The 17,120-nt window shown below is 54.4% G+C and overlaps 1 protein-coding gene across 1 annotated transcript in view; it reads left to right on the plus strand.

Annotated features, from left to right (window-relative positions):
- The window catches only part of PRKDC (protein kinase, DNA-activated, catalytic subunit), a 3,158,350-nt gene that overhangs the window by 2,874,284 nt on the left and 266,946 nt on the right, over positions 1–17,120 (plus strand). Inside the window, exon 82 of the mRNA XM_078687323.1 lies at positions 12,836–12,907. Coding sequence (XP_078543449.1) covers positions 12,836–12,907 — 72 coding nt within the window. The remainder of the gene's footprint in view (positions 1–12,835; positions 12,908–17,120) is intronic.

Raw genomic sequence — 17,120 nt, forward strand, 5'->3', positions numbered from 1 at the left:
ACTCCAGACCCTGTGCTGGGGAAAAGCCCGCCAAGGAAGTGGGTGTAACGCAGATCGTGGAGATGCTGGGAGGCTGAACTTCGGTGCTGGGGCTGCTCAGGGTCGGGGCTTCTCGGACCCCAAAGCACTCACCAGAGGATTCCTCGGCGGTCGTGCAGGAAAGAAGTCGTGCAGTCTTGAAGATGGCCGGTCCCTCGAGGTCTCGTCGCACCCACGGGTCTCAGCTTGGCTGTAGAGGTGGGTAGAGGTCAGAGGTGCCAGGGAAGCCGGTTCTCGTCGAGCTGGGCAGTCGGATTCCGGAGGAAGGACTTGCAGCAGACCGCAGTGTTCTTAAGATGGTGCCTGCGGATGCAGGGTGACTACTCCTTAGTCACAAGGGAGAATCTTGAAGAAGAAATCTTGAAGTCCTTTCGTAGAAAGTCGTGTCTTGATTCCAAAGATGATCTAATTTGGAAGGGGGCCAGTTCCTACCTTTATCCTAAAAAAAGGGGCTGGCACGCGACTAAGTCCTGCCCTAGGGGTGGGACTAGGAGGGGGGTGGTTACACCCCTCTCCTTTGGCGGGCTTTCCCCAGGCCAGGGGCTGGAGTGCCCCTGGAACTGGTTTCAGCCGGCCTATGCACAGTGAGCACCGGGGTGCCACTTGCAGTCACCTTCCTCTAAAGCCCTGCCTACCTGGAATACACAAAATCCTGTCTGGGACGGTGCTGGCACCGCCCCTGGCAGGAAACCCTTTGTCCTTGCCTCCTGCTCTGGGAGGACTCCCAGCAGCAGGAGGGCAGACTTGTGTCTCGGTGGCAGCATCCATTTTGTGGAGCTGAGGCTCTGTCTGACTTTAACCGGGGTTACAGGTTACATACATGTCGTGTCCCTCTAGAAGGGTGGAATGCTAACCCCGTCGCCAGAATTGGCGAGGGGTTAGTATTCCAATTCGTATGACACCTTACTCGACATGTTTTGATAAAGCGATACCAGAGTTGGCATATAACCGCGAGGATTATAATGCACTTAAGAGTATATGGTATGCGATATCATGGAAACGGCTAAGGGATAGATCCTGAAAGCCGCAGACAGGCTCAGCTCATGCCAGAGCACCATCTCACACGATTCCAAGCACTCTGCCTTCAGGATTGTCGAGGCCTGCCATAGGAGTGACTGATAGGAGATCTGTGTGTCCATTTAGGGTTAGATATAGTAATACTATATCTAAAGCAAGGGGTGATTACACCACCTTGCCCCAGCTGTCGTGCAGCCAGTTGTGTCAGATTTAGTTAGTCAGCCCAGGGGTTGCATAATACATGCTGCAGCCCCTGGGAGACTTCTGGGGGCACCTCAGCCCTGGGTACAGGGACTTGGAGAGGGCCCAGTGCCAATTGGATATGTACCTAGGGTACATGGAATCCATTTTAACAGAGAGAGCAGTGGGCCTGGGGTCCTGATTAGCAGGGCCCCAGGTCAACTAAGTCAGAAAACCAGCAACACACCAGGCAAAAAGTTGGGGGCAACCATAGTCAGGGATCTACCTTCCTACACCGACCCACCCATCCTCCCCGTTCTGCGAACCGATATCTAGGGTTAAGGTCATCCCCTTTCAGGGCCCTAGTTTCTTGGCACCAGTGTTGGTTCTATCATGGCTCTGCGTATCTGGCGCGGAAAATCTGTGTATCAGAACTGACGTCCGCGTGCATGGGCAGCGTCTAAATACTCCGACGACGTCATTCCGGCGCTAACGACGCCGACGACGGACGCGGAGCCGCAGACGACGCCTACCGACGCGCAGGGGTATTGCTACGCAAAAATTTCCGGATCCAGTCTGACGCCTGGGGATATTCTAAGGTAAGGAATCTATCACTAACTAATGTCTCTTACAGATATATCGTTACACAAGTAGTAACTTGTGCATTAGGCATAAACACATTTTGCAGTCTCATTAGGCATAAACATAGCATGACAATTGCAACTGAAAGAAACCGGTTAGTGTTAGATTCCTTACCTTAGAATATCCCCAGGCGTCAGACCGGGGATGGAAAGTTTAGCGTAGAAGTACCCCTGTGCTCCGGTAGGAGTCATCTGCGGCTCCGCGTCCGTCGTCGGCGTCGTGCTTGCCGTTATGACGTCGTCGGAGTACTTAGACGCCGCCCTTGCGCGCTTACGTCAGTTCTTTTTTCCGTGCCAGCAAGCACAGATCCGGGAAGAGCAGTACTCCTAGTTAATTTTTTACTAACTTTTTGATCTTTTTTGGATCACTTCTCGAGTCGATATCTTGACTCGCGGTGCCGGTAGGGATGCCCGGGTTCTAACCCTGCGACGATTGTCACCGCTTGATGTCGGTGACCGACCCCCACCGTCGGTGCCTTTACTGTCTCGGGGCCGACCACGATGACAAGTTGTGACCCGACTGCCGGGCTTGACCGCGAAGGCTAGGCGGGAGCGGTCCTGTAAGCGTCTCGAGCTCCGGCAGTCGGGCCCGTGCCGCTCGAGGTCCCGGTCCAGGAGGAGGTCGAGGGACCGGTCGCGGGGCCGCAGTCATCGTCGCTCGACGAGTCAGCACCACTCGTCGGGCTCCAAGTCCTCGAGTAAGTCGAGGCACTCCAAAAAGAAGTCAAAGAAGCGACATCGCTCTTTCGACTCCCCCCGACGCTCGTGCGATGCGGCCGGGGTTTCGGGCAACACAGCCCACGCGGATCCGCCGGAGCCGCAAGCGCTGCGTCCAGCTCCATACCTGCCGGTCCTTGGGCTGCACGCGACGCCGGAGGAGATTACTGCTTTCCTCATGGCCATGAGGTCGCGCTTCCCTCAGTCGGAACCCGCCGAGGCGCCTTCGGGCCCCGCTGGTCCGTCTGGGAGCCCAAGCGAGCCGGCGGCTCCGCCCCCGGCGCCGTCGGGCGCTTCAACGCCATCGACAACTCCGGTCTTGACGCCGCAGGCCTCCTCAGGATCCAGGCCTAGATCCGTGACGTCGACCTTACAGCTTTCTGTCCGTTCACCCCACCCCCGAGAGCCTGGTGATCCAGGCCTCTACCTCCCAGACCGCATTCCCGACCGCTACTCCGGATTGGGAATCCAAAAGGTACGATCAGTTTGGGAAGAAACTGTTCTCCTCCCTGAGTTTGGGGTTGGGGTCTGTCAACACTTCCTGCCTTTTGGGCCGTTACACCCACTCTCTGTGGGATACGGTTGCAGAAGTGCTGCCGCAGTGCCCGGTGGAGGTCCAGGCAAAGCTTACCCAAGCCCTAGCGGAGGGACGGGATGCAGCACGCTATTCGATACGGTGTGGACTGGATATCACAGACTCACTGGGTAGGGCGATTGCAACGACGGTGGCGGTTCGCCGCCACGCCTGACTGAGGTCCGCCAACTTTTCTGGGGATGTCCAAGCCACCCTTATGGACATGCCCTTTGATGGCCGTCGCCTCTTTGGCGACAAGGCGGACAGTGCGCTGGAGAGTTTCAAGGACTCGAGGGGTATGGCCAAGTCCTTGGCCGTAGCCAAGCAAACGCCAGCAAATTTCCGCCTTTCGCCCCTTTCGTGGCCAAGGAAGGGGCGCCGCCACACGTCCCGCTAGCCACAGGCCGCAGAACCAACCTCAACGCGGACGTGGTAACCGCCATGGTGGTGCCAGGGGACAACGGCAAGGACAGTCCACATCCGCCCCTGAAGCATCTGCCTCAAAGTCCTCCTAGTCCGAGCTTTCAGGCACATTCGACTCCAGTGGGAGGCAGGGTTCGCCATCACCTCCTCCACTGGCATACCATCACATCGGACAGGTGGGTGCTGCAAATCGTCCGAACGGGGCTACTCCCGCCCCTTCGAGGCGACCCCTCCAGCCATGCCACCGCAGTACCACCGCATGCCAGGGGATCACTTGCAACTTCTGCAGGAGGAAATCTGAAAGAAACAGGTTAGTATTAGATTCCTTACCTTAGAATATCCCCAGGCGTCAGTCTGGATCCGGAAACTTTTGCGTAGCAGTACCCCTGCGCGTCGGCAGGCGTCGGCTGCAGGCGTCCCCTGCGGCTCCGCGTCCGGCGTCGTGCGCCGTGATGACGTCGCTGGAGTATATAGACGCCGCCTCCGCGCGCTGACGTCAGTTCTTCTTTTTTCCGCGCCAGTTAGCGCAGATCCGAGAAGTTCAGTACTCCGGTCTTTGACCAAAGTTTTTTGTGAATCTTTGATTCTTGTTACGGTGCCGGTAGGATGCCCGGTTTTAAGAACTGTGACGACTGTGACCGCACGGTGTCGGTCACGGATCATCACCGACTCTGCCTTCGGTGTCTGGGCCCCGACCACGCCGTGGACGACTGTGTCGATTGCCGGGCCCTGACGAGTAAAGCTAGGCGGGAGCGGTCCCGCAAGCTACTCGAGCTGAGGGTGTCGGCCCCACGTCGAGAGCGGTCCCGGTCCGGCCGGAGGTCGAGGGAGCGGTCGAGGGAGCGGTCGCGGAGCCATCACGAGCGCTCCGGAAGTCGTCACCATTCCTCTGGTTCCTCAGGTAGGAGACATAAGAAGTCGGGGCGTCGTCATCGTACCCCCGACTCCCCCCGACGCTCGCGCGATGCGGCCGGGGGTTCGGGAGGCCCCACCCCCGCGGCTCCGCGTGAGTCGCCGGCGCGGCCTGCTCCATACCCTACGGTCCCTGGGCAAGGCGCGTCGCGTGAGGAGATAGAGGAGTTCCTCATGGCCATGAGGGCACTGTCTCCTCCGACGGGGCCTACGGCGCCTTCGGGCCCTGTGCTCCCGTCCGGGGGTCCTAGCGGTTCGGGTGCCCCTGCCTCGACGCCGTCGGGTGCTCCGGCTCCGCCGCCGCTGGGACCCTCAGGGTCGACGCCGACTGGTCTACCGGCCTCTCCGGCGCCGATTCCATCGGGGTTGCCCCCGACGCCGCCCCCGCGCGGCGCCGGTGCTCCGGCGCCGGGCGGCGCCGTCCCCATTACCTCTCCGACTCCGGACGCGGAGTCGGACCGGCGTCGTCCGACGCCGAGTCCCACGCCGATGGGGCCTGTGGACCCCGAGGAGCCGGTCTACATTGTTGACTCCGAATATGGGGAAGATGTGGAATACGGAGAGGGTTGGGAGGGGTCTGAGGACCTTCTGTCACGCGAGTGTCAGTACAATGGGGACTGGACAGGTGATTTGGGTGACGCCAGTGGTCTGGACGACTCTCCTAACCCTGGTTTTGTCTCGCCTCCTACTGTGGCTTCGGAGGCTGGGGCTGCTTATTCAGTGGTGTTGATGAGGGCTGCCAAGGCCTTGCACCTTGAGCTCCCCGTCGCGGTCGTGAGGCCTAACATCCTCACTGAGGTCTTCAAACCGCAGTCATGCCCACAGGAGCCACTGCTGCCGTTCAACGAAGCCTTGACAGACGTTCTTTTGGGCACGTGGTCCAGGCCCGCAACAGGTTCGCCTGTTGATAGGAACGTGGCCAGACGCCACCGTCCGTGTCCGGACGACCCCAAGTTCCTGTCCACCCATCCCACCCCTGAGAGTCTGGTGATCCAGGCCTTGACTTCCCAGACCGCATTCCCGTCGGCCCCGCCCGACCGGGAATCTAAGAGGTACGACCAGTATGGTAAGAAGGTCTTCTCGTCCCTGAGTTTGGGACTGCGGTCTTGCAACACCGCATGCCTCTTGGGCCGCTACACCCACTCTCTGTGGGATACGGTCGCGGAGTTGCTGCCTGAATGCCCGCAGGAGGTGCGGGCAAAGCTCGGCAAGACTATGATTGAAGGCCGAGATGCAGCAAGATACTCCATCAGGTGTGGTCTTGATACGACCGACTCGCTGGGCAGAGCGATGTCCACGATGGTGGCGATTCATCGCCACGCCTGGCTGAGATCCGCCAACTTTTCTGCAGATGTCCAAAATACCTTGATGGACATGCCATTCGATGGCAGTCGCCTGTTTGGCGACAAGGCGGACCACGCGCTGGAACGCTTCAAGGACTCCAGGGTCACGGCCAAGTCCTTGGGTCTCTCGACCCAGCGCCAGCAAACGGGTTCGTTTCGCTCCTTTCGTGGCCAAGGAAGGGGCGGTCCCACACGTGCTGCCAGCCACGTGCCGCAGAACACTTCTCAACGCGGTGGCAACCGTGGAGGCCGTCGTGGAGGCGGTCGGGGACAACGGCGAGGTCAGACCACACCTCCCCCCGCAGCATCGGCCTCTAAATCCTCCTAGTCCGTGCTTTCAGGCCCATGTGACGCCAGTGGGTGGCAGGGTTCGCCATCACCTCTCCCGCTGGCGCACTATCACATCGGACAGGTGGATGCTGCAGCTCGTCCGAAGGGGCTACTCCCTCCCCTTCGAGACCACTCCTCCAGCCATGCCACCGCAGAACCACCGTGTGTCGGGGGACCACTTGACACTTCTGCAGGAGGAAGTTACGGCCCTCTTGGCCAAGGGGGCCATCGAGCGCGTTCCTGGGCCAGAAGTAGGATGTGGTTGCTATTCCCACTACTTTCTGGTACCCAAGAAGGACAAAGGGGGTCTTTGTCCTATCTTGGACCTAATGGACGTCAACGGCTTCCTCCGGAAGGAGAAGTTCAAGATGTTGACATTGGCTCAGGTCTTGGCTGCTCTGGACCCGCAAGACTGGATGGTAGCGTTGGACTTGCAGGATGCGTATTTTCACATCCCCGTCCTGCCGGCCCACCGGCGTTACCTGCGGTTCACGGTAGGCCAGGAGCATTTTCAGTTTATCGTGCTCCCCTTCGGCCTTACCAGCACCCCACGGGTGTTCACAAAGGTGATGGCGGTGGTCGCAGCCCATCTGCGCAGATCAGGGGTGTCAGTCTTCCCCTATCTAGACGACTGGTTGTTGAAGGCGGGCTCGCCCTAGACAGTCGTCCACCACCTTCAGATGACGGCAGACCTCCTGCATGGGCTGGGGTTCTCCATCAATGTGCCGAAATCACACCTGTGTCCCTCTCAGAAGCTCCTTTTCATCGGAGTGGTTCTCGACTCGGCGCAGTTTCGGGTTTATCCTCCGGAATGGCGAGTCCGGGATATACAGGCCTTGATTCCCGTCTTTCAGCCGCTATCCCAGATTTCGGTCAGGTTGACGCTGCGGTTGCTGGGGCTGATGGCTTCCTGCATCCTTCTGGTGCATCACGCCCGGTGGCGGATGCGGGCTCTGCAGTGGGACCTGAAGTTTCAGTGGGCCCAGCATCAGGGCAACTTGTCCGACCATGTCTTGATCTCGGAGGGAAATCGCCTAGCACTGAAGGCATTCCTCCCCTTTGTCAACGGGGGTGTAGTGCAGGTGTTCACGGACAACACCACCGCCATGTGGTACTGCAACAAGCAGGGCGGAGTGGGGTCGTGGGCCCTTTGCAAGGAGGCGCTGCGTCTCTGGCAATGGCTGGAACGTCAGAGCGTGACTCTGACGGTTCAACACCTGGCAGGTTCTCTGAACGCCAGGGCGGACGAACTCAGCCATCGGTGCTCGGTGGATCACGAATGGCGTCTGAACTCGGACGTGGCGAGAGGCCTCTTTCTGCAATGGGGAGAGCCTTGGTTAGATCTATTCGCCACAGAAGAGAACGCGCAATGTCATCAGTTCTGCGCGTTGGAGTTTCCAAGACGGCACTCGCACGGCGACGCCTTTTGGCGCGAGTGGAGCTGCGGTCTGTTGTACGCCTTTCCGCCTATACCACTTCTGCCCAGAGTGCTGAAGAAGATCAGGCGCGACCGGGCCCAAGTTATCCTTGTGGCTCCGGACTGGGCTCGAAGGTACTGGTATCCCGAGCTACTCAGCATGTCAGTCGGTCCCTCGATCCCCCTGCCCCTTCAGGAGGACCTTCTGTCGCAGCAGCAGGGGACGGTCCTCCACCCGAACCTGTCCAGTCTCCACCTCCATGCGTGGAGATTGAGCGGCGACAGTTGAGGCCATTTGACTTGCCTCCTGAAGTTTGTGATGTGATTCTGGCAGCCAGGCGTCCCTCCACAAAGTCGGTATACGCCTGCCGGTGGAACAAATTTGTGGCATGGTGCACAGCAAAGGCTGTGAACCCTCTTTCTGCCCCTCTTTCCGAGGTTCTCCTCTTCCTTCTCTCTCTTGCCCAGCAGGGCTCTGCTCTGGGCACTATCAAGGGCTACCTTTCTGCCCTTTCGGCCTTTTTACGGCTGCCTGATCAACCTTCTTTGTTCAAGTCCCCTATTGCAACGAGATTCTTGAAGGGCATCACGCACATGTATCCACCTGTTCCATTCGTGATGCCTCAGTGGGACTTGAACCTGGTTCTGACCTTCTTGATGTGCGCTCCCTTTGAGCCACTTCATTCCTGTCCTCTCCGTCTCCTGACTTTAAAGACGGCCTTCCTGGTTGCCATCACCTCTGCCAGGAGAGTGAGTGAGCTCCAGGCTCTTTCTGTCAAACCTCCTTTCATGTCCATTCATCCAGACAAGGTGGTTCTGAGAACTAGACCTTCTTTCCTGCCCAAAGTAGTTTCTGCTTTTCACATCGGGCAGTCCATTACCTTACCCTCCTTCTTCCCGCCTCCGCATCCTTCAAAGGATGAAGAGCGGCTCCATCGTCTGGACCCAAAACGTGCGCTTTCATTTTATATGGCTCGCACACGCCAGTTCCGAGTGGATGACCAACTGTTTGTTGGCTACGTGGGTGCGAAGAAGGGAAGGGCGGTGCATAAACGAACCATCTCTCGGTGGGTCGTCCTGTGCATCAAAGCGTGCTACTCTTTGGCTCGGAAGGAGCCTCCTGTTGGGCTTAGAGCCCATTCCACTCGGGCCACGGCGGCTACTACTGCCCTGGGCCGGGGAGTCCCCTTGCAGGACATTTGTCAGGCAGCTACGTGGGCCTCGCTGCACACGTTTGCAAGGCACTACTGCCTGGACAGTCAAGTCCGGAGGGATGGCTTTTTTGGCCGTTCTGTCCTCCAGGACTTTCTGGTGTAAGCTGTATTGGTTCGCAGACCCACCACCGGGGTTGGTATTGCTGGGGTATCTATTCTAAGGTAAGGAATCTAATACTAACCTGTTTCTTTCAGATGAACAAGTTACTTACAAGATATATCTGTAAGAAACAGTAGTTAGTATTAGATTCCTTACCGCCCCGCCCATCCTCCCCGTTCTGCGAACTGATACATAGGGTTAAGGTCATCCCCTTCAGGGCCCTAGTTTCGCATGGCACCAGTGTTGGTTCTTCCATGGCTCTGCGTGTTCTGGCGCGGAAAAGCTGTGTGCAAAGAACTGACGTCAGCGCGCGGAGGAGGCGTCTATATACTCCAGCGATGTCATCACGGCGCACGACGCGGACGACGGTTGCGGAGCCGCAGGGGACGCCTGCAGACGACGCCTGCCGACGCGCAGGGGTACTGCTACGCAAAAGTTTCCGGATCCAGACTGACGCCTGGGGATATTCTAAGGTAAGGAATCTAATACTAACTACTGTTTCTTACAGATATATCGTTACCGAAGGTAAGTAACTTGTTGGTTACGGCCTTCTTGTCAAAATGGGCCATCAAGCGCATTCCTGGGCCAGAAGTAGAACGTGGTTGCTACTCCCACTACTTTTTGGTAACCAAGGAGGCCTACGCCCTATCTTGGACCTACGGAGCGTCAATGGCTTCCTCCGCAAGGAGAAGTTCAAGATGCTGACTTTGGCTCAGGTCCTAGCTGCCCTGGACCCAGAAGACTGGATGGTAGCGTTTGACTTGCAGGACGCGTATTTCCACATCCCCTTCCTGCCGGCCCACTGGCGTTACCTGCGGTTCACGGTAGGCCACGAGCACTTTCAGTTTACCGTGCTCCCCTTCGGCCTTACCAGCGCCCCACGGGTGTTCACGAAAGTGATGGCAGTGGTCGCAGCTCATGTGCGCAGGTTTGAGGTTTCAGTCTTCCCCTATCTCGACGACTGGTTGTTGAAGGCGGGCTTGCCCCAGACAGTCGTCTCCCACCTCCGGACTACGGCCGTCATCCTGCACTCGCTGTGGTTCTCCATCAACATGCCGAAGTCACACCTGTGTCCCTCCCAGAAGCGTCTTTTCATCAGAGAGGTTCTGGACTCAGCGCAGTTTCGGGGTTATCCCCCCAAACAGCAGGTTTTGGATATTCAGGCTCTGATTCCGATCTTTCAGCCTTCATCCCGAGTCTCAGTCAGGCTGATGGCCTCCTGCATCCTTCTGGTGCATCACGCCAGGTGGTGGATGCGTGCTCTTCAGTGGGACCTGAAGTTTCAGTGGGCACAACATCAGGGCAACCTGTCCGACCACATCCTGATCTCGGAGGGCACTGTGAGACAGTTGCAGTGGGGGCTCACGGACCGCTATTGGGTCAGCGGCAGATCTCTCTCCCTTCCCTAACCGGAGCACGTAGTGGTGACAGATTCGTCCCTCCTGGGATGGGGAGGCCACATGGGAGATCAGAGGCCTCTGGTCTCCAGTGGAGTCCCGGCTCCACATCAACCCTCTGGAGCTGCGGGCGATCCGGCTTGCACTGAAAGCATTCCTTCCCTCCGTCCGTGGAAGTGTAGTGCAGGTGTTAACGGACAACACCACCGCCATGTGGTACTGCTACAAACAGGGCGGGGTGGGGTAGTGGACCCTTTGTCATGAAGCTCTGCACCTCTGGCAATGGCTGGAACACCAGGGCATTTCCCTGGTGGTTCAACACCTGGCATGTTCCCTGAACGCCAGGGCGGACAAACTCAGCCGCCGGTGCATGATGGATCACGAATGGCGTCTGAACTCTGACGTGGCGCAAGGCCTCTTTCAGCAGTGGGGAGAGCCTTGGTTAGATCTATTTGCCACCGAAGAGAACGCGCAATGTCATCAGTTCTGCGCTTTGGCATTTCCAAGGTCGCACTCGCTCGGAGACACTTTTCGGTGCGAGTGGAGCTGCGGTCTGTTGTACGCCTTTCCGCCTATACCACTTCTGCCCAGAGTGCTGAAGAAGATCCGGCGCGACCGGGCCCAAGTCATCCTTGTGGCTCCGGACTGGGCACGAAGATAGTGGTATCCCGAGCTACTCAGCATGTCCGTCGAACTCCCGATTCGTCTGCCTCTTCAGGAGGACCTTCTGTCGCAGCAGCAGGGGATGGTCCTCCACCCGAACCTGTCCAGTCTCCACCTTCATGCGTGGAGATTGAGCCGCGACAGTTGAGGCCATTTGACTTGGCTCCTGAAGTCTGTAATGTGATTCTGGCAGCCAGGTGTCCCTCCACAAAATCGGTATACGCCTGCAGGTGGAACAAATTTGTGGCTTGGTGCACGGCAAAGACTGTGGATCCACTCTCTACCCCTTTCTGTCTGAGGTTCTCCTCTTCCACCTTTCTCTTGCCCAGCAAGGCTCTGCTCTGGGCACTCTTAAGGGCTTCCTCTCTGCCATTTCAGCCTTCTTGAGGCTTCCTGATCAGCCTTCTCTTTTCAAGTCCCCTGTTGTAAATAGATTCTTGAAAGGCATCACGCACATGTTTCCTCCTGTTCCTTTCATGATACCTCAGTGGGACTTGAACTTTTTTCTGACCTATTTGATGTGCGCTCCTTTCGAGCCACTTCAACATTGCCCTCTTCGTCTTCTGACTCTTAAGACTGCATTCCTGGTTGCAATCACCTCTGCCAGGAGAGTGAGTGAGCTCCAGGCTCTATCTTCTAAGCCTCCTTTCCTTTCTGTCCATCCGGACAAAGTTGTTTTAAAAACTCGTCCTTCTTTCCTGCCCAAGGTGGTTACAGCCTTTCACATCGGGCAGTCCATCACCTTGCCCACCTTCTTTCTGCCTCCGCATCCTTCGAAGGGAGAAGAGAGGCTCCACCTTGTGGACCCAAAACGTGCGCTCTTCTTCTACTTTGATCGCACACGCCAGTTCCGGGTGGATGACCAGCTCTTTATTGGTTACGTGGGCGCGACTAAGGGACGGGCGGTGCACAAACGTTCCATCTCTCGTGGGTCGTGTTGTGCATCAAGGTCTGTTACTCTTTGGCTAGGAAGGAGCCCCCTGTTGGGCTGAGGGCCCATTCCACTCGGGCCACGGCGGCTACTACTGCCCTGGGTCGGGGAGTCCCTTTGCAGGACATCTGTCAGACAGCTACGTGGGCCTCGCTGCACACGTATGCTAGACACTACTGCCTGGACAGCCAAGTCCGGAGAGATGGCTTTTTCGGCCGTTCCGTTCTCCAGGACTTTGTGGTGTGATCTTGGTTCGCAGACCCAACACCGGGGTTGGTATTGCTTCGGTATCTATTCTAAGGTAAGGAATCTAACACTAACCTGTTTCTTTCAGATGCACAAGTTACTTACCTTCAGTAACGATATATCTGTCAGAAACAGTAGTTAGTGTTAGATTCCTTACCGCCCCACCGATCCTCCCCGTTCTGCGGACTGATATCTAGAGTTAAGGTCATCCCTTTCAGGGCCCTAGTTTCATGGCACCAGTGTCGGTCTCTGTCATTGCTCTGCGTTCCTGGCGTGGAAAGCTGTGTACAAGAACTGATGTCAGGGCGCGAGGGCGGCGTCTAAGTACTCCGACGACGTCATCCCGGCGACCATGATGCCGACAACGGCCGCAGACTACACCTACCAACGGGGTACTGCTACGCAAAATTTTCTGGATCCAGTCTGATGCCTGGGGATATAATAAGGTAAGGAATCTAACACTAACTACTGTTTCCTACAGATATATCGTTACCGAAGGTAAGTAACTTGTGCGTTAGCGACATGTACGGTTTCACTTAATACAAATCTTACACATTCATTTGTAGAAAGCATGAACTAAATTGTTGAAAAAATGGAATAAGCATTTTGAAAAAGTGGATGTTTATCAGAAAATGTAAATTAATCTTAGATTAATCCTAAATGTACTTCTTAATTATATTTTGTTTTTCAGGAAAGCTAATCGGACAGAAACAGTTATGGCATTCAGAGCAAGGGAATCTCTGGTCCCAGGTGATCTGCTAAGGTGAGAGTAGATAATATTTGATAATTCCACTGGCTCCAGTAGACCTAGTAAAACTAGCATTGGTAATTCCAGTAGGTCCGGGCCATTTTATGTGAATGCATTCTTTGCTGCAACTGCTGTTCCATTTGTAATGTAAATGTGTGATAATTGACAATACAAATACATGTACCCATAGAATGCAGACAATGCACGTAGAGGTATATATACGCAGACTTTAGGCATAAAAGTACAAATGCAGTCAATCAAGTATGGACAGACACTCATACACATTTGGGTGCTATTACTGGAGTAACTTGGATCTGACAGTCTGAGGCATTAGACCACTGATGATTACCAAGATGCATAGGTCAACAGGCATTGGCCCAAGAGATCACAGCTATCTCTAAAACCACTCTCTCCAACTGCAGACTGACGCTTGTCATCTCAGTAAGCATAGCATACTAAATCTTCTGTACCCCAAAGAAAACAAAATAATGTCCCTTGAACCTGCCATAGGCTATGTGCCTTGATGTTTACTTGGTGTGTGTGGGCAAGTGGCTTCCAACCCCAAGGTCATACTTAGCTAAACCAGAACCTGCTCATCCTGTTTCTCCCTCCCACGAATACTATAACAGTATCGCACTGGTCAAAACATGCACTTTCTGATCCACTGCAACGCTGTTGTAAGCCTCGCTAAAGAAGATATCTTGTCAAAAAACATTTGCCAAAGCTGCAGGTGGCAAAGACTGTGGCGGGATGGGTGGAGACCTTGAAGGAGAGAGATGGGAAGAAGGGCACTATTGAGCGAGAAAAAGAAGAGACAGGAATGAGTAAAATAGATTGTGATTCTGGGAAAAAGCATGGAAAACACTGTGAGACAAGAAGGAAAACAGACGTAGAGCTAGACTAGTGGAGGTGGTGACGAGAAGGAACTAGAGAAGAGTTGGATGGATGAAAGTGAAGAAATAGCAAGGGCCTGAGAAGAGCGTTAAGGTAAAAAAAGGGTACGAGAGGGAAAAGGGTAGGAGAGGTGAAAGGGGAAGAATGAAAGTGAATGCAAGAGACGCATTCACAGATGGAGATAAAGGAAAAGGCAGGAAGTGAGAGATATAAAAGAATGAGAAAGACAAATGAGAGAAAGAATGGTGGGGGAGTGTGAGGAAAAAAAGTGTATTTGATTTTGTGTGTGTTGTCATGCAAATTTGTGTGTGGTGTATGTGTGTGTCTCTGAAAGAGTGAAATGAATATTGAAGACCAAGAAAAACGTCACCAATGGCCGGCAAGCGGCGATCAATATACAGTAGCCCTCAGTCCCAATTTTATAACACGATGTCTTCTATTCTTCTGTGGCAATCCGGATCAGAAGTAGTGCAAAAAATGCATGAACTATCTTTGTACTCATGCATATTCCTTTTTACATAATGTGGAAGTGCAGCAGTGTTATTGTGTTCGTTATCATGTAATAAAAAACCTCTGTGGGCGACTCTGGTCTGCAACTCCATATATTAGCAGATTGCAGCTTTTCGTTTCAGTAAGCATGGCATACTTTATATTATGCCTCCCCTGGGTGCACATGTGGCGCACATACATGCCCTACTTTGAAAAATGCTAAAAAGTGCATTTTTCAAGGAATTCGCAAATTACCACCAACTTGAAGTTGGTGGTAATTTGCGATTCCTTAAGGCCAATTTGCATTTTTTTATGCTTCTTACATTGCATTTAAGGAATCGCAAAATTTGCGATTACTTAAATGCAATCGCAAAATAAAGAATCGCAAATTTTGCGATTCCTTATTTTTCACGCAGGTTTCTTTGATACGTTCCATTTTGCACTAATGCGTTCGCAAACGCTAATCAGACCCATAGCCCAGCTGTTCTCTCTCTAAATTGATACCATGTACTTTAGGTACACACCTGATTGGGTATTGGGTCACCTCTGTGAGCCCCTGTATAGTGTACCATAGGTACCCAGGGCATAGGTGCATCCAAGGCCTACCAGGGGCTGCAGCATTGTATTATGCCACCCCTGGCTGGCCATCCAATCTGACACCACAGGCTGATCACTCAGCTTGGGTAAGGTGGTGTAATCACCCCTTACTTAGATATAGTATATCTATATCTACCTTATATATAGAACATAGTAACCTATAAGTCACTTCTATGGCAGGGCTTAACAATCCTGGAGGCAGAGTGCTTGGTTTTATGTGAGAGGGTGCCCTAGCATGAGCTGAGCCCCTCTGCAGCTTTCGGAACCATGTCCTTATAGCTGTTCTATGATATAGCCATACCATATACTCCGTGCATTATAATCCTTGCGGTTAATGCTAACTTTGGTTTGGCTTTATCAAAACATGTTGTGTAAGGTGTCAAACAGTTTGGAATACTACCCCCACCAGTTCTGGCGGCAGGGGTAGCATTCCACCCTTCTAGAGGGAGAAGACATGTAGTTACTGCTTTACCCGGTTAAAGTTAAACAGATCCTCAGCATCACAAAATGGATGCTGCTGCCACAGACACAAGTCTGACCTCCTGCAGCTGGACGCAACCCAAGCAAGGGAGGCCTGGACAATAGGTTTCCTGTCAGCCTGTAGTGTATTGGAGCAGGGTGGGTTGAATGGAAAGATGCTTTTCCAGACACTTCCTGGGACACACGAGGTGCTCCATGCATAGCCCGGTTCAAACCAGTTGCTGGGGCACTCCAGCCCGGCTCTGGCGCGAAACTGGACAAAGGGAAAGGGGTTGTAACCACCCCCTTCCCAGGTCCACCCATAGGAGGGACCTAGCAGGTAATCCAGCCCCTTAGCTTAGTATTAAGATAGGAGCTGTGTCTAGAGACATTAGGTTATCCTGGACTGAAAGTCTGAAACGAAACTCTTGGACCTTCGACGTTCTATACCGACTAGAAGACAGAAGACATCTCCCTTGTGGTCAAGGAGTGACCACCCTGTGCAAACAGGCACCACCAGTAACTTGCCGGTTTGATTTGTCGATGCTCCTGCCAGAACCCGAAGACTCAGCGACTCAGGAACTGGACTTCCAGACTTCTCCGACTCCGTTCCACATCCACAGCAAAGCTGAGACCCGTGGTGGACTCGAGAGACGTGGGACCGGACACCCTGGACTACCTGCACTTTGCTAACTAGTGCAACTACCGAGGCACCCTCACAGTTGTGCATTGGGGTTTGAGAAGCCCCAGACCCGAGCGCCATTTGCACCGAAGCTCAGCCCTCCACACTCCCCGCGTGGGGCCTGCCTTTGCATTTCAGCTCGACACGTCTTCCCGGCTGCTAGCCCGTTAGCTAGTTAGCCCTCCGAAGACTTTCTTTTGAAACTACACCGTTTGCCTGGTTGCTCCAGGTTTGCTCCAGCTTCCCTGCAGAGGAAAAGCTCCCCAGACCTTTCTGGTCTGAACTGAAGCCCATCTTCCCTTCCTGCTTGGATTGCGTTTGCCAAGGCTTGTTGGGTCCAATCCGGATACCTACACCGCAGTCAACTAGATCCTATCCAGCTCGTATCCAGCTCGTATCCAGCTCCTGGTCTTCGTCGACGCCTCCTGGTCCACGTGGCTGCAGAGACAAGTTTCACCTTAGCACCTGATTGCGTCTCGGCATCGCCTGGTCACTGGCTAGTCACCCAGACTCTGTCCCCTCTGCTTTCAGGTTCTTCACATCTTCGATCCACCCTGGGATCCACTCGGACACTTTTTCCCTGGTCGCCTGCAGCACGTTTTTGCAGCTCTCCATAGGAAACTGTGGAAAAGTAAATTTTGCCATGTTCTGTGTCCCTACGTGTTCCCCATCTTATGTTATGTGTGCATGATTAATATGCATATGTATTCCCCATGTTCGATTAAAGACGCACTTACAGTTGTGTCCATCTCTAGTATGCCAGTTTCCAGTTCTCGTGAAAGCTACGAGTATTAGGCCTATGTAAAGTTACGTTGCCACGTTTCTCAGTGTGCACGTTATTTCATTGAAAAGTCCCCGTTCCTAGGCCTCAAAAGGGCCCGGACACCAGATTCAGCTCCTGTCTCCTGAGCCCTCGCTGAGGAGCGATACAGCCCCCACCTGTATTCCTGACCCTTCACTTACTTCCTGCCTCACAGTGCCCGGCTCGGCCTGGCTCTGCCTGCTAGTCTGCCAAGAGTATGTTATGATTCTAGTTATCAGTCCAGCCCTCCTTCTCTGCATTTCTAAGCTACTGAATCGCATCAATAGTTTCCGTCATCGTCTAGC

This window comes from Lissotriton helveticus, chromosome 4_1, assembly GCF_964261635.1.
Source record: "Lissotriton helveticus chromosome 4_1, aLisHel1.1, whole genome shotgun sequence".
NCBI classification, from domain to species: Eukaryota; Metazoa; Chordata; class Amphibia; order Caudata; family Salamandridae; genus Lissotriton; species Lissotriton helveticus.